This window comes from Hyla sarda, chromosome 7 (assembly GCF_029499605.1).
Source record: "Hyla sarda isolate aHylSar1 chromosome 7, aHylSar1.hap1, whole genome shotgun sequence".
In the NCBI taxonomy this organism is placed as follows: domain Eukaryota; kingdom Metazoa; phylum Chordata; class Amphibia; order Anura; family Hylidae; genus Hyla; species Hyla sarda.
The window spans coordinates 56,793,453-56,817,486 of NC_079195.1; the positions used below are offsets into that span (position 1 = coordinate 56,793,453).

General features: G+C 42.7%; 1 protein-coding gene and 1 long non-coding RNA gene across 9 annotated transcripts in view; one reads left to right on the top strand and one right to left on the bottom strand.

The window, feature by feature from the left end:
* Positions 1-24,034, bottom strand: part of LOC130281665 (alpha-2-macroglobulin-like) — a 95,666-nt gene that overhangs the window by 66,223 nt on the left and 5,409 nt on the right. The window contains exons 1-7 of one of the 7 annotated variants that reach the window (XM_056529128.1): positions 17,359-17,444; positions 14,629-14,681; positions 14,477-14,497; positions 13,476-13,629; positions 13,285-13,369; positions 7,691-7,814; positions 170-284 (exon numbers count right to left, since the gene is read on the bottom strand). In XM_056529128.1, coding sequence (XP_056385103.1) covers positions 170-284; positions 7,691-7,814; positions 13,285-13,369; positions 13,476-13,629; positions 14,477-14,497; positions 14,629-14,681; position 17,359 — 553 coding nt within the window. In that variant the 5' untranslated portion in view covers positions 17,360-17,444. Of the gene's footprint in view, positions 1-169; positions 285-7,690; positions 7,815-7,916; positions 8,365-8,475; positions 8,495-9,119; positions 9,361-13,284; positions 13,370-13,475; positions 13,630-13,874; positions 13,897-14,476; positions 14,498-14,628; positions 14,682-17,358; positions 17,445-24,034 lie in introns of those variants that run through there. The other 6 variants (XM_056529126.1, XM_056529129.1, XM_056529131.1 and 3 more) reach the window with 6 other exon arrangements.
* On the top strand, positions 9,400-13,971 carry LOC130281667 (uncharacterized). 2 transcript variants are annotated; one of them, XR_008846070.1, is made up of 2 exons: positions 9,400-9,538; positions 13,461-13,971. It is a non-coding gene; the product is annotated as an uncharacterized LOC130281667 (long non-coding RNA). The 2 variants fall into 2 exon arrangements; XR_008846071.1 differs by having other exon boundaries at positions 9,428-9,563.

Below are 24,034 nucleotides of genomic sequence, written 5' to 3' on the forward strand. Positions count from 1 at the left end.
CTATGGGCGGAGTACCCCTTTAAGATCATTGACAAGATTTTTCCAGTTTTTTCCAACTAACACTCACAGTTCAATAATTGTAAGCTGGAGTCTATGTATGGGCATATTTGTTATTTTAGTCCATATACAGCAAGTTTTGTAAAGGTGGTAAAATAAAATCCTCATTTACCTGTCCCCTCTTCCGTAACGGATGCTGTCCCAAACAATTTCATTTCCCTATTTTTTTTCCTTATCTGAAATGTTTCACATGGCACCTCCAGTGTCGAACATCCTGAGGTATCCAACTAGTAAGACAAGAACAAATACAGCATTAAGGTTCTTGTTGTATATACTATATAGGCTCGCCAAGTAACCAAAGATGCAGGTTATCACTAAACAAAAAATGTAACATTGCCACGGAAAATGGAAGCAAAATGTCTTTTAGCAGAGGTTATGAAGCATTAGAATCATGTGAAACATACAGTTGTAATGCACTTGCTGTATTAGACTATATTACTTATAAGACTTGAGAAAGCAACAAGAATATGTTCTCAACAAGGTCCTAAGTGGCTACTCCCCACTAAAACATTGCAAACAGTTGGTGGGGATATAGACCACTGCCTGGAGGCACAGGTTGGAGACAGGGTAGTATATACTTCTGGACAAGCATCTGGTAAGTAGTGATGAGCGGTATAGGGCATATTCGAATTTGCAATATTTTGCGAATATATGGACGAATATTCCTCATATATTCACGAAATTTGCATATTCGTTATAATAGTTTTTTATGCGCATAAATGTATGCGCATATGTGAAAATGTATGCGCATATGCAATATTCGCATCCCTGTAATGGTATAGGGAACTAATGGGCTAGTGCATTAATTCTGTGTTTTTTTGCCCATTGAAACCAATAGGCCCATTGTGGTCTATGGTGATCTCACGGTATGTAAGATAAGCAGGAGGGTCTTGGCAGTACAGTGGATGGGAGACCATGCGGTGGTTTGAGTCCCGGGGTTGTGGTTTAACTTTCCTGGAAAAACTGCTGAGTTGCCCATAGCAACCAATCAGATTGCTTCTTTCATTTTTCACAAGGCCTCTGAAAAATGAAAGAAGCAATCTGATTTGTCGCTATGGGCAAATGGGCAACTTTTACTCTGCACAGGTATTGATAAATATCCCATTATGTTCCTTAACCTCCCATTCATTCATTCATACCCAGCCTTACACATTACATCCAGTTTCAATTAACCCCAATACCCATATTTGGTACCCATTTAACCTAGTTCCCACGGTTCAATTGGCCTACTTCCCACAGTTCAAAGGCTTTCTTAATTACCATTTGACCTACATTTGTCAATCACGAGAAAAAAAGTTAAACCACAACACTGTAACACCCCGGGACTCAATCCACCGCATGGTCTCCCATCCACTGTACTGCCGAGACCCTCCTGCTTATCTTACAGTTTAACATACCGTGAGATCCCCATAGCCCACAATGAGCCTATTAGCTTCAATGGGCAAAAAATCACAGAGTTAAAGCACTAGTAGCCCATTAGTTCCCTATACCATTAAAGAACGGAGGGCTCAATATTCGCGAATTTGCGCATATGTGAAGAGCAGAGAGGGATGATCAGTGATCACTGTGATGTGTGAACAAAAGGAAAAAAAAACGAATATTTGTAATTGCGAATATATAGTGCTATATTCACAATGTTCGCGAATTTGCGATATTCGCAAATAAAATTGGAATTGCGAATATTCGCGAGCAACACTACTGGTAAGGCCAGTTTTGGAAGGTACCGCAATGGATAGTTATTTTCTGTTTGACCACAGTGCTCTCTGCTGACACCTCTGTCCATGTCAGGAGCTGTCCAGAGTAGAAGAAAATCCCCATAGCAAACCTCTTCTACTCTGAACAGTTCCTGGGCAGAGGTGTCTGCAGAGAGCACTGTGGTCAGACAGAAAAGAACAACTCAACTTCCTCTGGAGCACACAGCAGCTGATAAGTACTGGAAGGATTAAAGGAAATCTGTAGCCAGAGACACTTATCTCCTATCCGCAGGATCACAGGGGTTCCAAACACTGGGACCCCAACGATCTCCTGTACGGGCTCGGGCTCTGCTGACATGCCCCCTCTATGTATCTCTATGAGAGCGGTGGAGATGCAACGTTCAGGCATCCCCGTCTCATGCATAGAGCTGTAAGGAGGGGGGGTGTGGTCGACCTCAGTGAGGTCAAAGACACGTGCATAAGCTGCGCAGAGCCGCTGTAATGCTGGGTCCCATAAGGGAGATCGCAGGGGGTCCCAGCAGTCTGACACCCCCACGATCAGACACTTATACCCTATCCTGCGGAACCACAAATGCCAACTTGTACTGTTGAGGTGTCCCGGTACCGTACCTTGTACCGTACCTTGTGTGCTAAGTCCCCAAAATCACGTGGTCACATGATCTACCATAATGCTTTGTGAAAGGACTGACAGCTGATGGGAACCAATAAGCTCTAAGCCTGCCCCTCTCCATATAAGGGGGCTGTTAACCAATCCTCACTATCTTGGGTTCCGGACTAGCAGAGAGAGAGGAGATCCGTGCAAACCTACAAGACAAAACTAGGCCTGAAGCCTTCCAATTCAGCAGCTTACTAAACGTGAGTCTACCAAATCTAAATCCCGTTAATCCTGCGTGACTGCTGGACCTAAATAATTCCCCTAAATCCAGCGGAACAGCGTAATTCCAGACTCAGAGCTTATATACTTCAAGGTCCCAACCAACTGTGAGGAACTTACAGACTACTCTTCTATATAGACTGTTTGCCATTATCAACCTGCATAAAAGCTGCAGTAAAGTTATCTACAGTTTACTAAACCTCCGGTTGTGGACAATCCTTTATTCCTCCCTATCGTTCCTGGGACGGGTGGCGGTAGGATATATATATACTGAGGAAGAACCCGCACCCTTGCGTCATGACAGTTAGGGGTTAATCCAACACCTTTTCATCACTGCACAGCTACACCACCTACACCCTACACCCCCAAGCTACCACACTGTGACCTATTGAAGCAAAGCATGATCCCCTCCTTTTTAAGACCGGGCCTCAGGGCAGTTTTCCAACATGATAACAACCTCAAACACATCTCCAAGACTACCACTACCTTGTTAAACAAGCTGAGTTTAAAAGTGGTGGTCTGGCTAAACATGTATCCAGACCTAAACCCTACTGATCATCTGTGGGGCATCCTCAAATGAAAAGTGGAAGAGTGCAAGGTCTCTAACATCCACCAGCTCTGTGATGTTATCATGGAGGAGTGGAAGAGGTCTCCAGTGGAAAACTGTGAAGCTCTGGTGAACCCCAATCAAAATATTGACACGTTTGGCCCAATTTGGACATTTTTATTTAGGGTTGTACTCACTTTTGTTGTTAAGGTTTAATGGCTGTGCTAAGTTATTTTAAGGGGAAACACAACATTACACTCTGTAAGGCTGCCTTCACACTATGTTTGTAGTGTACAGGTGCCGGATCCAGCTTGGGAGGAGCAAAAACCGGCAGCTCCCGTATCCCAGCAGGATCTGGCCCGAACCCCATTCATTTCAATGAATCAGTCCAGAGACAGAGTTTACTACTGTTTTAGGTCCAGTCAGAAAACTAGATACGGGGCAAAAATGAGCTGGCCGGAGTCAGCGTTTGACTCCAGTGGGCTCATTAAAGTCATTGGAGTTCGGCGCCGGTCCAGCTGAGGTACGGGAGTGGACGGTTTTCCCCTCCTCAGCCGGATCCGGCTGCCGTACATTACAAATGTAGTGTGAAGGCAGCCTCATACAGGCTGTGCACTCACTACTTTACATTGTAGACAAGTGTCATGTTTTCAGTTTTGTCACTTAAAAAATATAATAAAATATTTACAAAAATGTGAGGGGTGGACATAGGATATCACACAGGTTTCAAGGTGTTTAACAGATATCTCAATAACAGTAAAAAAAAAAAAAACATAGATAGTAGAAGTAAAAGCACATCATGAGGTATTCAATCAAGATATGTCAACATTGCTCATGGGAACCCCCATACTCAGTAACAACACTTTATTTTTATTTTTCACAGAGTGGCACAACAAGCTTCAGGCTTTCAGGCACTGTACAGTTTCCCAGATGGTAACACTCACATGCAATAGGTAAAATCTCTTGAACAGGTGAATACTAGAACAGTTGCATAATTTTAAAGTGCACCTCTCATGAAAAACTTTTTATGTATGACAGATCAAACTCTAATGAACAATTTTCTGATTGATTTTATTTAAACATTTTGCTTCTTTTCACGTATATTTTTACTTTGAAAAATCCTCCACTAGGGGTCTCCCTAGCAGTCCTGGCCAAAAGCATTTTTAGTGATTTCGGACAAACGGGAGCAAGCGCTGTGCTCATCCCACAGCGACGCCTTCCCCCAAGCAATCAATCCCCCCCCCCCCCCCCTGGGGATTACAAGCAGGACCTCGCCAGCAATATAGCCAAGTAACAACAACACCCCCCCCACCCCCGTGAATACAAGATAGACAACCACCTCTAGCACCCGCAACCCTCCTTGATTACCGGCCGCAGCGCTATGGCAGAGTCCCCCCTCCGCAGCGCCTGTCATGACCAGCCGCATGCGACTGATGTCGCTCTAATCCCTGGGAGCTGACATTAGCAAGCAGCTGGGCCACTCGCAGCCTTTCTCGCAGAAAAATATATTTATAAATGTAGGAAAAGGGGTTTTAGAAATAAAAAAAAAGGTAGGGTTAGAGTAAGAAAGAGTCAGGAACAGTTGGGGGGGGGGGGGGGGGATTAGGGACAGATGAGATGATTATAGGTACCCTTTAACCCCTTAAGGACCCAGTCAATTTTCACTGTAGGACACAGCCATTTTTTTGCACATCTGACCACTGTCACTTCAAGCATTAATAACTCTGGGATGCTTTTACTTTTCATTCTGATTCCAAGATTGTTTTTTGGTGACATATTCTACTTTATGTCAGTGGTAAAATTTCATCGATACTTGCATCATTTCTTGGTGAAAAATTCTAAAATTTGGTGAAAAAATTTAAAATTTTGCATTTTTTTTTTCTTTCAAGCTCTATGCTTATAAGGAAAATGGATATTCCAAATAAATTATATATTGATTCACATATACAATATGTCTACTTTGCATCATAAGATTTGCATCATAAAGTTGACATGTTTTTACTTTTGGAAGACATCAGAGGGCTTCAAAGTTCAGCAACAATTTTCCAATTTTTCACAACATTTTTAAAACCTAAATTTTTCAGGGACCAGTTCAGTTTTGAAGTGGATTTGAAGGCTCAGAAGGGAAGGAGTGCCAGAACAGCAAACCCCTTTAACTTTCGTTAAAGTTGGATGTGTAAGTTATTTATTTATTTTTTTCACTAAAATGCTAGTTTTCCCCCAAATTTAGAGTTTTTACAAGTGGTAATAGGAGAATTTACATCCCACTGGCGTTTGACTGATCTTTGGAACAGTGGGCTGTGCAAATGAAAAATTACATTTTTCATTTTCACGGACCACTGTTCCAAAAATCTGTCAGACACCTGTGGGGTGTAAAGGCTCACTGTACCCCTTATTACATTCTGTGAGAGGTGTAGTTTCCAAAATGGGGTCACATGTGGGTGGTCACTGTTCTGGCACTTTGGGGGCTTTGTAAACACACATGGCCTTCAATTTCGGACACATTTTCTCTCCAAAATCCCAATGGCGCGCCTTCTCTTCTGAGCATTGTAGTGCGCCCGCAGAGCACATATGGGGTATGTTCTTACTCAGAAGATATGGGGTTACAAATTTTGGGGGGCTTTTTTTTCCTATTCTCCCTTGTGAAAATGAAAAATTTAGGGTAGCACCCGCATTTTTGTGAATTTTTTTTATTTTTATTTTCACATCCACATTTAACGAAAATTCGTTAAACACCTGTGGGGTGTTACGGCTCACTGGACCCCTTGTTACATTCCGTGAGGGGTGTAGTTTCCAAAATGGGGTCACATGTGGGTATTTATTGTTTTTCGTTTATGTCAGAACGACTGTAAAATCAGCCACCCCCAATTTAATCCCCAATTTAGACCTCAAATGTACATAGTGTGCTCTCACTCCAGAGCCTTGTTGTGTGCCCGCAGATCACTTGACACCATCATATGGGGTATTTCCGTACTCAAGAGAAATTGCATTAAAGATTTTTTTACACTAACATGCTGGTGTAGACCCCAACTTTACCTTTTCATAAGGGGTAAAAGGAAAAAAAGACCCCCAAAATTTGTAACACAATTTCTCCCGAGTACGGAAATACCCCATATGTGGCCCTAAACTATTTCCTTGAAATACGACAGGGCTCCAAAGCGAGAGAGCGACATGAGCATTTGAGGCCTATTTTGGGGATTTGGATTTGCATCCGCCACCAAAATACCCTACGGCAGTGTTTCCCAAAAAGGGTGTCTCCAGCTGTGTAAAAACTTCAAGCATGCCTTGACAGTCAATGGCTTTCCGGCAATACTGGGAGTTGTTGTTTTTCAACAGCTGGAGGCTCTATTTTGGAAACAGTGCCGTACAAGAGTTTTTTTTTTTATTGGGGGGGACTGTGTAGGGGTATATGTATGTGTAGTGTTTTACTCTTTTTTTTGTGTAGTGTAGTGTTTTTAGGGTGCATTCACACGGTCGGGTTTAAGTGAGTTTCTCGCTGGGGGTTTGAGCTGCAGCGGAAAATTTGCCGCATCTCAAACTTGCAGCAGAAAACTTGCCCGTGTGAATGTACCCTGTACCCTCCAGCTGTTGCAAAACTACAACTCCCAGCATGCACTGACAGACCATACATGCTGGGAGTTGTAGTTATGCAACAGCTGGAGGAACATTGGTTGCGCAACACTGAGAGTTTGTTACTTAACTCAGTGTTTTGCAACTAGTGTGCCTCAACCTGTTGCAAAACTAGAACTCCCAGCATATACAGTCTCTCAGTGCATGCTGGGAGTTGTATTTTTGACACAGGAGGAGACACAAACTCTGTTTCACAACCAATGTGTCTCCAGCTGTTGCAAAACTGCAACACTCAGCATGCATTGACAGTCGAAGGGCATTCTGGGAGTTGTAGCAGTGTGCTTCCAGCTGTTTCAAAACTACAACTCTCAGCATGCCCTTCGACTGTCAATGCATGCTGAGTGTTGGGAGTTGTAGTTATGCAACAGCTGGATGCACACTTTTTCATAGAAAAAGCATGCACAGCCTACCAAAGGGCATGTTGGGAGTTGTAGTTGGAACTACAGCTGTTACAAAACTACAAGTCCCAGCATGCCCTTTGCATGCTGAGAGTTGTTGATAAGCAACAGCAGGAGGTGATTAGGCCTCACCTCCTGCTGTGTCTTGCCGCCTGCACCATCGGGACCATCGCCGCTGCTGCTGCCGCCGGGACCATCGCTGCTCCTGCCACCTGGACCGCCGCCGCATCACTTGAGGGGACCCCAGCCGGACCAGGGAAAGGTAGGAGACCCTCGCCGACCCCAATCTCTGCCCCGATCACTGCCCAGCAGGACAATGATTGATCGGTCGTTCCGACCGATCAATCAATCACGTGATCGTGAGGTGGCACCCGTAAGGGTAAGGGTAATGGTGAATGGTGGTGAATGGGGCTCACTTCACATTCACTAAGGAAGGTGTACACTTTGCTATTTTCTCTCTACAACTTACCTTGCCTGTTAAGTCTACACATAGATCCTCCAGCCTGTCTTGCCGATTGAAGTCATAGCGGTTTTCCTGCTTTTTACATATTTGGACCTTGTAATCTCCTTTTACTGGTTTTCCATAAGTGTACCTAATGGAGTGGAGACACAAATAAGGATTAAAGGGGTAGTCCAGTTAAAGGTAAACTGTCAGCTTGATCCCCCTGCATTACGCTGATCAGTTTGATGCCTACTTTGCCCGGATCCGCTCAGCCGTTCAATTCCTCATGTACTGATAAATATAACTTCCCAAGCAAGTATTTATAAGTAATGCACCATTTCAGAGCTTTATAAAGCCCAAATCAGGCAAAATGCAGCAAAATGCGCAGTCCTGTGTCCACTCTGTCTCGGCTTTCTTCCCCTAACTGCCTCTGGCCCCCACCCTGGGAGACAGAGATCATGTGACTTTTTTGCTGCCTGTGGGGCCTGGTTTGCATTTCTGTCTCTGAGTCGGTAGAAGCATCTGCACAGAAGAAAGATCTGATAACTCTGAGGGAGTTTAGAGGCCAGGACTTGGCTGCAGAAATCTTTAGCTGAGCGGGGGAGAGACAGAAGAGGACGCTGTGTGTGGAGGAAGTGTCAAATGTGGGGGAAGCAGGAGAGATCTTGATGTGTGATGAGACAACCGTGTCTCTTATGAAGCAGAGGTGTGTGTGTCTGTCTCATGAAGCAGAGCTGTGTGTGTGTGTTTCTTTCTCTTATCAAGCAAAGCTGTAGTCAGCAATGTTACTTCCGAGGCCTGGATCATACTACCTCTGAGGCTGGGACCTCGGAGCCTGCAACTTGCTCTGGGGCCTGGCTTACTGCAGCATCTCTCTGGTACGCCAGGCCTCCTTTATGACGTGACTCCCAACCAGGGTGCCTCTACCTGTTGCAAAACTACAAATCCCAGCATGCCCGGACAACCTCTGGTTGCCTAGGCATACTGGGAGTTTTAGTTTTGCAACAGCTAGAGGCACCCTGGTTAGGAAACACTGATTATAAATAATATACAAATACAAATATACAAATATATATATATACATAAATATATATATATATATAAAAGATATCTATTCGCACAATTACTTGTATGAAAAAAATATGTATATATATATATATGTGTGTGTGTTAACAGTATGTAATGTATATATATATGACCTATAAATATATGTGTATACAGTATGTAATGTATATATATATACGACCTATATTATATATGTGTGTATACAGTATGTAATGTATACATATGACCTATATATATGTGTGTATACAGTATGTAATGTATACATATGACCTATATATATTATATGTGTGTATACAATATGTAATGTATATATACGACCTATATATATTATATATGTGTGTATATAGTATGTAATGTATATATACAACCTATATAAATAATTTTTTTGTACCGGTTTATTAGGGGGATATATCTCTGTCAATCTATCTATCTTTATTTATTTATTTATACTATGTAGCAGTGTTTCCCAAAAAGGGTGCACTTAGCTGTTTAAAAACTTTAATACTTCAACTCCATGCATGCACAGATGGACTTTGACTTTTTGGGAATGCTGGGAGTTGTAGTTTTGCAACAGATGGAGGCCCCCATTTTGTGCATCATTGCTATATAGTAGAGCAGATGAAAGCAGGATTGGAATGGTTGCTTCTGGGGTTGGTCAGGTGACTGGGGCTGAAAATGGCAGTTAGGAGGAAGTGAGCACAGAGCTTCAGCAAAGGATGCTGGGACCTGTAGTTTATAGACAGCGTGTGGTGAAGGGAACAAGTAGGAGGGCAGAAAGGTGTATAAGAGCCGCATACAGGAGATACAAAGGTCACAGTAGAATAATAGATGCAAGGTTAATGTCCTATGCTGATTTGAGTTGTTGTTGTTTTTATTCCGTTCGTTGAATAACCCCTTTAAGTTTGATTATCTTTGTAAAGGGCAAAGGAAATGAAGAACTTTGGAAAGATCAGGGAATAGCAGGAACAGGCCAGTGGTGGAATAGTAACCCACCTCAATACATCCACTTGTAGATTTATTTTCAAGAAAATTCTGATAAGTCGAAGTTTGGAAAAGGAATAATTGTATTAAAGAGTTTTTATTTGGTACAGTGATACTTATAGATATTTTCTGTGGTGTAGAGGTTATCAGTCACACTGAGGTTATCAGTTTTCTGCGAAAACTTTAGTAAATATGTTCGGATTTTGTGAAAATGTCGGGAACACGCCCCTTTTACCAGCGGCCACACCCCCTTTTTCGGGTTTTCTTTGCAAAATGGAGAGTTAGTTTTTTTTTTATTTCAGGCGCAATTTCAGGCGCAAATTCAGGTGCAGACAGAATTTCAGGCGCAAATTCGGGCGCAGTCAGAATTTCAGGCGCAATGCGCCCGAAAATGGCGCACGTCCCGACAAAACATGTCAGGTTTGCAATAGTAAATGAGGGCCAATATCTTGTACTGCCCCCTTTGCCTTTGGCAAGTATCACAGCTTGTAAACGCTTTTTGTAGCCAGCCAAGAGTCTTTCAATGGAGATATCGGCAGAACAGCCAGGCGGATCCGGGCACAGTAAGCATCAAATTGATCAGCGTCCCCCGCACTATCAGCCAGTACCGCTGGTTAGTGCAGGGGGAGCAAGCTGACAGTTTTCCTTTAATCTCTCCATTATCTGAACTGACACCACACACATCTGTTTATACCACACTACTACCCACCAGCTACACTATCCTTCATCCTCTGCCTACCACATACCTGTTATATCAAGCCTTCTATGATGCAAAGCTATTTCTAATTCTCTTCATATCAGGGGACAGGACCATAGCGGGGCTGTTTGCCAGTAGTACACACTCAGTTCTCTCTTTTCGTTACTATTCTGGCCAATCACAGCACTGTACCTACTCCTTACTGCTTTGCCATAACATAGTGACTGTGAAAGTGCGCTGAACAGGCTAACACTGTGCTAGTTGATTTATTCAGTACAATACTATACATGGCATGTGGAGGAAGAAGGGGTTACTAATGCACTAGCTTTGTAAAGTGCTATGTGCGCAAAAACTGCTGCATAGCAAGATAGATGTTTACACTAAGCAATAAACACATTGGCCCACATTTATCATTGCAGTGCAAGTGAAGCATTTTTTTTACACCTTTTTTTGTGTGCTGATAATGTGTAGGAGCAATAAATTTATTAAAAGGTAAAAGAGCTTTGATAAATTTTGCGCAGGTCACATTTTCTGAAATTTCTGTCTACACATACACCAAAAAGCTACACCATGTCTGGGCTGGTGTAGTTTTAGAGACATTTCAGTGGCTTTGCGCCTTTTTTTGCTCCTTTTTACAAAAAGGCGCAATGATAAATCCCTTCCATATCATGTCTATTGCCAAAATCAGTGGATTGCAACTCAAAATCAGTGGATTGCAACTCAAAATCAGTGGATTGCAACTCAAAATCAGCAGAAATGTGTAAACAAAAAGGGGCAAAAAAAGGCGCAAAAAACCCTGCTTGCGCCTTTTTTGCCCCTTTTTTAGACACAAAAACTGTCTAAAGACAATGATAAATGTGGGCCATTGAACTGCTGCTGATAAGCTTAAAGGGGTATTCCAGGCAAAAACTTTTTTTTATATATCAACTGGCTCCGGAAAGTTAAACAGATTTGTAAATGACTTCTATTAAAAAAATCTTAATCCTTCCAATAGTTATTATCTTCAGAAGTTTTCTGTCTAACTGCTTTCTGATGACTCACGTCCCAGGAGCTGTGCAGTTCCTATGGGGATATTCTCCCATCATGCACAGCTCCCGGGACGTGACATCATCATTGAGCAGTTAGACAGAAAACTTCTGAAGATAATAACTATTGGAAGGATTAAGATTTTTTAATAGAAGTAATTTACAAATCGGTTTAACTTTCCGGAGCCAGTTGATAAATAAAAAAAAGTTTTGGCCTGGAATACCCCTTTAAGGGAGCGGGAAGAGGAGATTACCCTGCAGCACTGTGGACACAGAGCAGTAGGTGTCCTGATATTTACACGCGGAACAGATGTCTGAGCTCTAAGGCTAAGTTTCCACTTGGTTTTTTTCTGGCGGTTTTTGGATATCTGCCACTGCAGCTTTTGAACCAAAGCCAGAAATGTAATCAAAAGGAATAGGACATATAAAGGAAGGACTTACACTTCTCCTCCCTTATGGATCCACTTCTGACTTTGGCTCAAAAATTGCAGTGACAGTATTCAAAAAACTGCCAGAAAAAAAAACAAGTGGAAACTTAGCCTAAGGGTACGTTCAGACGAGCGGATCCCCAGTGCGTATTATGATGCGGATCCGCCACTGAAGGACCGCTGTATGCTGCCTCTACAGGTGCCTGCTCGGAGCGGCAATACGCCATTACAAGCAGACACACTGAAGCGATGTGCAAGTTGCTGCGCATGCACGGTGTACTCGCACACATGGCGCCCGCTCCCCCTGCTCTATGAGCTAGGCCGAGAGCTGCCGCGATGTGCAAATCGCACATCGCAGTGTGTCTGCTTGTAGCAGCGTATTGCCGCTCCAAGCAGGCACCTATAAAGGCCGCATACAGCGGTCCTTCAGCGGCGGATCCACAGCATAATATGCACTGAGGATCCCCTCGTGTGAACGTACCCTAAGGGTGGTGAGAAATGAGAGGAAAGCATTGATTTACTTTTCAAGAACAGTGTGGATCATCTTCAGAAGACAGGCTGGCTCAGCATGCAAGTACACAAAGCAGGTAACGGCAGAGGAAAATAACCCTTTGGATGGCGCTGCTGTTCCAATAAGAAGGTACGTCCAGACCAGAAATTTTTCAAAATACTGGAGTGGTTTATTGAAGTAAAAAAAATAATAAAACCAATGTACAATAAGAGATGACGTGTTTGGGGGGGAGCCACCCCCTTCCACTGATCTGAGGAAGGGGTGGCTCTCCCGAAATGCGTCATCTTTTATTGGACATTGGTTTTATTATTTTTTTATTTCAATAAACCACCTCAGTATTTTGAAATATTTCTGGTCTGGACGTCACTTCTTATTGGAACAGCAGCGCCATCCAAAGGGTTATTTTCCTCTGCTTTTACCTACTCTCTTCAGGATTGGATCATCCCTTCTCCTGTAACCCTGGGCACAGCAGCAGTTCCTGGCTTCCTCAGTTACCCACTTTGTTTGGTTATATGCAAATTTCTATTCGCTCCAGGTGAGCGCCATTACTTAAGGGCTAGCAAAGCCTATTCTTCCACCCTATTCCCCACAGGGTCTAAGTGGTAATACAGGAGGCCCCCCCGCCAGTCTTCTTTTCTCTCTTTTCTACAAGTACACAAAGCAGGCTTTCTCAGACTCTCTCACTCTCTCCGGATTGTAGCAGTAACTAAGCTCAGTCTGATCTAGCTGTTACTAGAGACAAACTAAGCCTAACAACATGCAGTGAACAGCAAATTGCAGGGCAGTGAGGCAGCCGGTGGCCTCGACCTAAGAGCGGTTTTTCTGGGGTAAGGAGTAATTGCAATATTAGATGTTAGGTGATATTATCGTTTTTCTATTATTAAATATTACAATATGATTCCTAGGTATCTTACCTGCCACACACTTGTAATGTGAATCTCTCATCAGTGATCACAATAACTTTAGGAAAATTAAGAGTTACTTCAAATTTTGGCAGAACTGGGGATACATACAACAGAGAATTTAGGGGAATTCAATCATCATAATTAATAAACATTTAACTTTTTTATTTATTATTATTTTTTTTTAGAATATCCTTCTTTACCATATTCTTCCACACTGAATGTTTCCACTGTGTCCTTCACTCGGACTGAATATTCTCCCAGCTGAGGCTCAGAGGAGAGAGGAAGCGAGAGCTCAGCAATTCCCTGTCTCAGACTCACATTCAGCCACTGACCGATTAGGTTCTTCTCTGGATCCTGATACAAAGAAAATCAAATCCATCATGACGAGTGATCTCCAACCTATGGCTCAACCTATGCCCTGATATCTATAAGCAATGCAATGCATGCAAGTGAGAGCATATACAAGCATAGAGATGTGAATATGTAGACAAAATACTAACCAGCGATTCCAACCAATGGGACAGGCCACTACCTACATATTATAGATACATACCATCCAACTGTACTTTTTTCTAGAACTTATATTAGTTTTATATTACCATATAGCCCAAGAGATGCCGCCATTTTCCTGCTGATTCCTCCTTTTCAAAAATGTTTATATTATATTATGCACTTGTTTATCTAAATATATATATATATATATATATATATATATATATATATATGTATATAAATAGGGGCTGCATTGTGGTGATATACCAGCACGGCTGTTCACCATCCTTACTTTTGTCCTGTATATGGGCTTTGTCCCCTTTTTTGTGTGGTGTTTTGCATGTTTGGTGTCTTCATTTATATGGAGACATAATAGGGCTCCTATAGAGGTACATACATTTCTTCATATTCATACAGACAGAGGCCCTCGGGCTTCCAGTTGAGTCAAACCCCCATGTTGAGCATAGGGACAGAATTAAAGGCGAAATAGCGGACAATGAAATAGTACTATTCCTTGTAATGTGCATCCAAGAAAAACATTGAAGAAACCATTATTGTAGTCTCCCACAGGACATCACACTATGTTGAATTCAATGTTATTCTTCCTTTGAAGAAATGTCATCCCATATATAAAGACTTGGATTAGAACTCTGCTTACCAGCCTGTGGCATCATTCATGAACTCTTTCATTTAATGTAGAAAGACCTACCTGTAACTCTACAGCTGGTAACTGCAGTGAAAGATAAAATGAAAAGTGTTAGTAAAAGCTGAGACAAAAGGAATTATAAAACATTCTACAGGAGGTGCTAAAAACATCTAACGTTTCCCGCTCATGGTAATCTACTCCATATTCTCTCTTACCTGGGTCTTTCCTGCTTGGAAATTCTCATTGAGGGAAACAACTCGCAATTTCACTGTTAGAAAAAAAAAAATCCAAAGCAAATAGAAAGCATCAGAATATTCAAAGTAACTTTTTAGAATTCTCAATATATTTTTCAGGTGGACGGTTCGCCCACAAATTGTATAATCACTACAGATGTCACAACATGGTGATTATCAATCCTTGGATCAAAAGTTGTTATACACTTTGTATACATCATAGAAAAGTTACTCGTGGGGTTAATAGTGGCTATTATGTTGATGGCTTATGCTTAGGATGCACCATCAATAACAGATTAGTGGGGGTCTGTAGTGGGGGTCTGTCTCCTGACACTTCCACCTGCCTGTCCCAATACATTAGGATATACTGAAAGGGAACAGATTCACTAGGTGACTCAGTTTGGGCCCTTGAAATGAATGTCACCAGCTGCTGTCCGCCACAGTATATGTTGGCATTACGTTCTCGACGGGATGCTGAAGGATACCTGTAGCGGAAAGGAAAAACACGTTGTGAACCCAGCCTAACACTATCTCCATCTTGTCTATTCTTAAAGGGGTACTCCAGCCCTAAGACATCTTATCCCCTATCCAAAGGATAGGAGATAAAATATCTGACCACGGGGATCCAGCTGCAGCGGCGGGACCCCTGCAATCTTGCATTCAGCACCCACCTCGGGGAGCTGCACGCTGCGCTGCCAGCTCATAATCTGCCTGTGACGACCACGGGGCCAAAGTATCGTGATGTCACGACTCTGCCCCCGTGTGACATCACACCCTCCCCTCCTGCTATGCAAGTCTATGGGGAACCCCCATGGTCAGACATCTTCTCCCCTATCCTTTGGATAGGGAATAAGATGTCTTAGGGCCGGAGTACCCCATTAACCCCTTTGTGACCAGCTTATTTTGGGCCATATTGACCAAGCAATGTTTTTTGTTTGTTTCCATAAGTTTACGTTCACATTGCACTTATGTGAACACATTTGACTTATGCATCAGGAAAGTATATATATATATATGGAAATATAGCTATAGGTTCCAATTCACCTGTGTGTCTTTTAGGCCTCTCAAGGAGGGTATGCACCGCTATACCTATTTGTGTGCTGTATGGGAATGCACAACAGACTGAGCTTTTTTAAAGTGTTTTATACACCATTTTTTGCAAATGGCTATTTGCCTATCCCACTATATAGATATTGTGATATTATGGAGGAATACTCCCACCATTTACCTCCGACAATTAGAGTAGCATGGTATGAGCATAGCCTAAGATTTTAATTTGTCTGTCAATGGAGCTCCATAAATGCTTTTTTCTGGATGACTTTTTCGTACTGCAGGTGAAGAAGTATTTATTGCTGCACTTGGATGTTGGCTTACTACAGGTGGAGAAGTATATATTACTGGACTGTGGCTTTTCAATGGTGCGTAAGTATATAGTATATTGCTGCCCTGTGGTGATGACTTTTTATGGTGGAAAGGTATTTATTGCTGCACTGTTATGTTGGTTTACCACTGACGGAGATGTATTTATTGCTGCACTGTTATGTTGGTTTTCTACTGGTGGAGAAGTATTTATTGCTGCACTGTTATGTTGGTTTTCCACTGGCGGAGAAGTGTTTATTGCTGCACTAGGATGTTGGTTTGTTGCTGGTATATGGCTGGAGTCGACATTTGGTGCTGTACAGCAGTACGTGTTTGTCTGTGAGGCCGCAGCATCAACATGCACATAAATTATTTATGAATGTAATAAATAAAGAAATAGACCGTAGTGTCTCTAAAGCCAACTCCACATGAGGATGCTTGATGCTTGACCTTTATTCAGAATTTCTGACTGAATTATGGCTTAGGCCCACAGGAGGATTTTCTGGTTCTATGGGCCCAGGTCTACCGTCTAATTCAGGACCAGTATAAAATAATTCATGTAATATGTTTGAAACATTAGACAAGTTTTGGTGCAGATTGTTCTTGTACCATAATAATCAAAACTGAAGGAGAATCTAGTAGAGAACAATTAAAGTTGAACTTTTAAGTGATAACATTAGAAATTCTCTATACTGAACAGGGATGTGGAATTCCTATCGCCCAACGCCCGGGACAAGCAGTTTCGGGCGCCGAGCAGGTGCAGGGCCGGATTAATGTAGGGGCGGATGGAGCGGCAGCTCCAGGCCCCTGCGTTAAAATAGGCCCGGCGGCCCGCACAAACGGCCCGCACAGACCGACCGGCGTATAACTTTTGACGTATTGCCCGACGCTCCCAGACATGCAGGCATTTAGTGCTTCAGGCGAATAGCGCTAAATGCTGGAAGACTTTACTTACCCCGCCCTCCTCTGCGTCTCCGGTTGGCCGGCCTGAGTCTGATGAGGGACGTTGCGCATGTGACGTCCCTCCGCAGACCCGCGCAGGACGTCGTCACTCGTCAGGCCGCCGCTGTAGAGGAGAAGCGGACAGGTAATGTGTCTATGTGTGTGTGTCTGTCAGAGGCGGCCACCGCCACCGCCTAAGGCCTCGCACTGTTGGGGGCCTCCCTCTGGCCCCCACCCTTTCACTGATGGTGATCGTCCAGGAGTAAGGAGGAAGAAGAACTGGGGGAGTAGATGGCCTCTGTGTGAGGTAACTAGGAGAGTGAATGGGGGGCATGTAGTGGCACTGCCTACATTGTCAGTGCTTTTTGGCTGCCCAGCCTGGCACATAGATTGTAGGAATCACAGCATTACTTATCTTATTATGCTGCACATGCTCTACAAGCGCCGTCCTGCTGTCGGGTCCTAAAGCAGGGGAAGGAACCTCAGAGCACAGCAGCCTGCTAGCATGAAACATGAGAGCAAAGTAGGAGGAGAACTGTCTGTGCCCCTCCTCCACATGACGTAATCCTGAGGTCAGAGGTCTTGACTCCTGACCCCCAGCACTGGAAGCCATATGAGGATCCTGTCAGCATCTCAGAAAGTTATGGTATGTGCACTTATAGTTAGGGTATGTGCATTTATAGTTAGGGTATGTACACTTGTGTATAGGTGTGTATGTATATAAACATATGGATGGATGTGTGTATGTATTTGTCTTTTTAGTTATCCATCGTACTGTAATTGCCAGGCTGGGTTTACTCTTGCATTGCGGCCTCCATCACTGCATACAGGGCTATTTTGTCTAGTAATATTCCAGGCACCTTGACAGAAACCTGCAGAGCCTGTGTAGACCTGGGGGTCACCATTATATGGACCAGTGTTTTCCAACCAGGGAGCCTCAAGCTGGTGCAAAACTACAACTTGCTGTCCGGGCATGCTGGGAGTTGTAGTTTTGCAACAGCTGTAGGCACCCTGCTTGGGAAATACTAATATGGGATCTACATGTGGGATATTGGTCTGTAGTATTATCCTGTCACTATATAGTGGTAATGGGAGTGGTCATAGTGTGGCTCAAATATTTGTAATAGTGGTGATATTGGTGATCCTAATCTGTGTACAGTGTGCTAGTAAACCCCAATCCTTGAGAAAATCCCAAGGTGGCTTAAACATGAGGCCCTTGCTGATGAACTGTTATGGCGTTGCATGGGTGGGCAGCACCCAGTCCACCCCCACCCCCAAGGTGAATTTAAGACAACAGCGATACACACACTGGGGGAGATTTAGCAAAACCTGTGCAGAGGAAAATTTGCCCAGTTGCCCATAGAAACCAATCAGCTCACTTCTTTCATTTTTAACAAGGCCTCTGCAAATTGAAAGTAGCGATCTGATTTGTTGCTATGGGCAACTGGACAACTTTTCCGCTACACAGATTTTAATAAATCTCCCCCACTGTGCGTATCACATTCACCTTGTGGGTGGGGGTGGACTGGGTGCTGCCCACCCATGCAACGCCATAACAGTTCATCAGCCAGGGCCTCATGTTTAAGCCACCATGGATTTGGATTTAACTAAAATACAAAAGCTTGTGAATGCTATGCCCTATTATCCCCCATATGCACAGTGGCATCACAGTACTAGTACACCCTGTACTGTGACATCACTGTGTATTATCCCTGTACTGTGACATCACTGTGTGTATTATCCCTGTACTGTGACATCACTGTGTGTATTATCCCTGTACTGTGACATCACTGTGTATTATCCCTGTACTGTGACATCACTGTGTATTATCCCTGTACTGTGACATCACTGTGTATTATCCCTGTACTGTGACATCACTGTGTGCATTATCCCTGTACTGTGACATCACTGTGTATTATCCCTGTACTGTGACATCACTGTGTATTATCCCTGTACTGTGACATCACTGTGTATTATCCCTGTACTGTGACATCACTGTGTGTATTATCCCTGTACTGTGACATCACTGTGTGTATTATCCCTGTACTGTGACATCACTGTGTATTATCCCTGTACTGTGACATCACTGTGTATTATCCCTGTACTGTGACATCACTGTGTATTATCCCTGTACTGTGACATCACTGTGTGTATTATCCCTGTACTGTGACATCACTGTGTATTATCCCTGTACTGTGACATCACTGTGTATTATCCCTGTACTGTGACATCACTGTGTATTATCCCTGTACTGTGACATCACTGTGTGTATTATCCCTGTACTGTGACATCACTGTGTATATTATCTCTGTACTGTGACATCACTGTGTATTATCCCTGTACTGTGACATCGCTGTGTATATTATCCCTGTACTGTGACATCACTGTGTGTATTATCCCTGTACTGTGACATCACTGTGTGTAATATCCCTGTACTGTGACATCACTGTGTGTATTATCCCTGTACTGTGACATCACTATGTATTATCCCTGTACTGTGACATCACTATGTATTATCCCTGTACTGTGACATCACTGTGTATATTATGCCTGTACTGTGACATCCCTGTGTGTATTATCCCTGTACTGTGACATCATTGTGTATTTTATCCCTGTACTGTGACATCACTGAGTATTATGCCTGTACTGTGACATCACTGTGTATTATCCCTGTACTGTGACATCACTCTATATTATCCCTGTACTGTGACATCACTCTGTATTATTCCTGTACTGTGACATCACTGTGTATTATACCTGTACTGTGACATCACTGTGTGTATTATCCCTGTACTGTGACATCACTGTGTGTATTATCCCTGTACTGTGACATCACTGTGTGTATTATGCCTGTACTGTGACATCACTGTGTGTATTATCCCTGTACTGTGACATCACTGTGTGTATTATCCCTGTACTGGGACATCACTGTGTGTATTATCCCTGTACTGTGACATCACTGTGTATAATCCTTGTACTGTGACATCACTGTGTGTATTATCCCCATTCTGTGACATCACTGTGTGTATTATCCCTGTACTGTGACATCACTGTGTATTATCCCTGTACTGTGACATCACTGTGTGTATTATCCCCATACTGGGACATCACTGTGTATTATTTCTGTACTGTGACATCACTGTGGTTGTTATCTCTGTTATGTGACATGACTGTGTATTATCCCTGTACTGTGACATCACTGTGTGTATTATCCCTGTACTGTGACATCACTGTGTATTATCCTTGTACTGTGACATCACTGTGTGTATTATCCCTGTACTGTGACATCACTGTGTGTATTATCCCTGTACTGTGACATCACTGTGTGTATTATCCCCGTACTGTGACATCACTGTGTGTATTATCCCCGTACTGTGACATCACTGCGTGTATTATCCCTGTACTGTGACATCACTGTGTGTATTATCCCTGTACTGTGACATCGCTGTGTGTATTATCCCCGTACTGTGACATCACTGTGTGTATTATCCCTGCACTGTGACATCACTGTGTGTATTATACCTGTACTGTGACATCACTGTGTGTATTATCCTCATACTGTGACATCCTTGTGTGTATTATCCCTGTACTGTGACATCACTGTGTATTATCTCTGTACTGTGACATCACTGTGTGTATTATCCCCATACTGTGACATCACTGTGTATTATCCCTGTACTGTGACATCACTGTGTATTATCCCTGTACTGTGACATCACTGTGGTCGTTATCTCTGTTATGTGACATGACTGTGTATTATCCCTGTACTGTGACGTCACTGTGTATTATCCCTGTACTGTGACATCACTGTGTATATTATCCCTGTTCTGTGACATCATTGTGTATTATCCCTGTACTGTGACATCACTGTGTGTATTATCCCTGTACTGTGACATCACTGTGTATTATCCCTGTACTGTGACATCACTGTGTATTATTCCTGTACTGTGACATCACTGTGGTCGTTATCTCTGTTATGTGACATGACTGTGTATTATCCCTGTACTGTGACATCACTGTGTATTATCCCTGTACTGTGACATCACTGTGTATATTATCCCTGTTCTGTGACATCATTGTGTATTATCCCTGTACTGTGACATCACTGTGTGTATTATCCCTGTACTGTGACATCACTGTGTATTATCCTTGTACTGTGACATCACTGTGTGTATTATCCCTGTACTGTGACATCACTGTGTGTATTATCCCTGTACTGTGACATCACTGTGTGTATTATCCCCGTACTGTGACATCACTGTGTGTATTATCCGTGTACTGTGACATCACTGCGTGTATTATCCCTGTACTGTGACATCACTGTGTGTATTATCCCTGTACTGTGACACCGCTGTGTGTATTATCCCCGTACTGTGACATCACTGTGTGTATTATCCCTGCACTGTGACATCACTGTGTGTATTATCCCTGTACTGTGACATCACTGTGTGTATTATCCTCATACTGTGACATCACTGTGTGTATTATCCCTGTACTTTGACATCACTGTGTATTATCCCTGTACTGTGACATCACTGTGTGTATTATCCCCATACTGTGACATCACTGTGTATTATCCCTGTACTGTGACATCACTGTGGTCGTTATCTCTGTTATGTGACATGACTGTGTATTATCCCTGTACTGTGACGTCACTGTGTATTATCCCTGTACTGTGACATCACTGTGTATATTATCCCTGTTCTGTGACATCATTGTGTATTATCCCTGTACTGTGACATCACTGTGTATTATACCTGTACTGTGACATCACTGTGTGTATTATCCCCATACTGTGACATCACTGTGTATTATCCCTGTACTGTGACATCACTGTGTATTGTCCCTGTACTGTGACATCACTGTGGTCGTTATCTCTGTTATGTGACATGACTGTGTATTATCCCTGTACTGTGACGTCACTGTGTATTATCCCTGTACTGTGACATCACTGTGTATATTATCCCTGTTCTGTGACATCATTGTGTATTATCCCTGTACTGTGACATCACTGTGTGTATTATCCCTGTACTGTGACATCACTGTGTATTATCCCTGTACTGTGACATCACTGTGTGTATTATCACTGTACCCTGACGGCACTGTGTGCACATTAACCCTCTAGTGTGACATCACTGTTCATATGCATATTAACCCTGTACTGTGATGTCACTTTTAATAATAACCCATTTCTTTGAGTGAGTACAGGGTCGATATGCACAATGATGTCACAGTATAGGGATAATACACAGTGATGTCACAGTACAGGGATAATATACACAGTGGTGTCACAGTACAGGGATAATACACACAGTAATGTCACAGTACAGGGATAATACACACAGTGATGTCACAGTACAGGGATTATATACACAGTGATGTCACAGTACAGGGATAATGCACACAGTGATATCACAGTACAGGGATAATACACAGTGATGTCACAGTACAAAGATAATACACAGTGAAGTCACAGTACAGAGATAATACACACAGTGATGTCACAGTACAGAGATAATACAGTACTGTGACATCACTGTGTGTATTATCCCTGTACTGTGACATCACTGTGTATTATCCTTGTACTGTGACATCACTGTGTGTATTATCCCTGTACTGTGACATCACTGTGTGTATTATCCCTGTACTAAGACATCACTGTGTGTATTATCCCCGTACTGTGACATCACTGTGTGTATTATCCCTGTACTGTGACATCACTGTGTGTATTATCCCTGTACTGTGACATCGCTGTGTGTATTATCCCCGTACTGTGACATCACTGTGTGTATTATCCCTGCACTGTGACATCACTGTGTGTATTATACCTGTACTGTGACATCACTGTGTGTATTATCCTCATACTGTGACATCACTGTGTGTATTATCCCTGTACTGTGACATCACTGTGTGTATTATCCCTGTACTGTGACATCACTGTGTATTATCCCTGTACTGTGACATCACTGTGTGTATTATCCCCATACTGTGGCATCACTGTGTATTATCCCTGTACTGTGACATCACTGTGTATTATCCCTGTACTGTGACATCACTGTGGTCGTTATCTCTGTTATGTGACATGACTGTGTATTATCCCTGTACTGTGACGTCACTGTGTATTATCCCTGTACTGTGACATCACTGTGTATATTATCCCTGTTCTGTGACATCATTGTGTATTATCCCTGTACTGTGACATCACTGTGTGTATTATCCCTGTACTGTGACATCACTGTGTATTATCCCTGTACTGTGACATCACTGTGTATTATTCCTGTACTGTGACATCACTGTGGTCGTTATCTCTGTTATGTGACATGACTGTGTATTATCCCTGTACTGTGACATCACTGTGTATTATTCCTGTACTGTGACATCACTGTGTATAATCACTGTGTATATTATCCCTGTTCTGTGACATCATTGTGTATTATCCCTGTACTGTGACATCACTGTGTGTATTATCCCTGTACTGTGACATCACTGTGTATTATCCTTGTACTGTGACATCACTGTGTGTATTATCCCTGTTCTGTGACATCATTGTGTATTATCCCTGTACTGTGACATCACTGTGTATTATACCTGTACTGTGACATCACTGTGTGTATTATCCCCATACTGTGACATCACTGTGTATTATCCCTGTACTGTGACATCACTGTGTATTATCCCTGTACTGTGACATCACTGTGGTCGTTATCTCTGTTATGTGACATGACTGTGTATTATCCCTGTACTGTGACGTCACTGTGTATTATCCCTGTACTGTGACATCACTGTGTATATTATCCCTGTTCTGTGACATCATTGTGTATTATCCCTGTACTGTGACATCACTGTGTGTATTATCCCTGTACTGTGACATCACTGTGTATTATCCCTGTACTGTGACATCACTGTGTGTATTATCACTGTACCCTGACGGCACTGTGTGCACATTAACCCTCTAGTGTGACATCACTGTTCATATGCATATTAACCCTGTACTGTGATGTCACTTTTAATAATAACCTTGTTCTTTGAGTGAATACAGGGTCGATATGCACAATGATGTCACAGTACAGGGATAATACACAGTGAT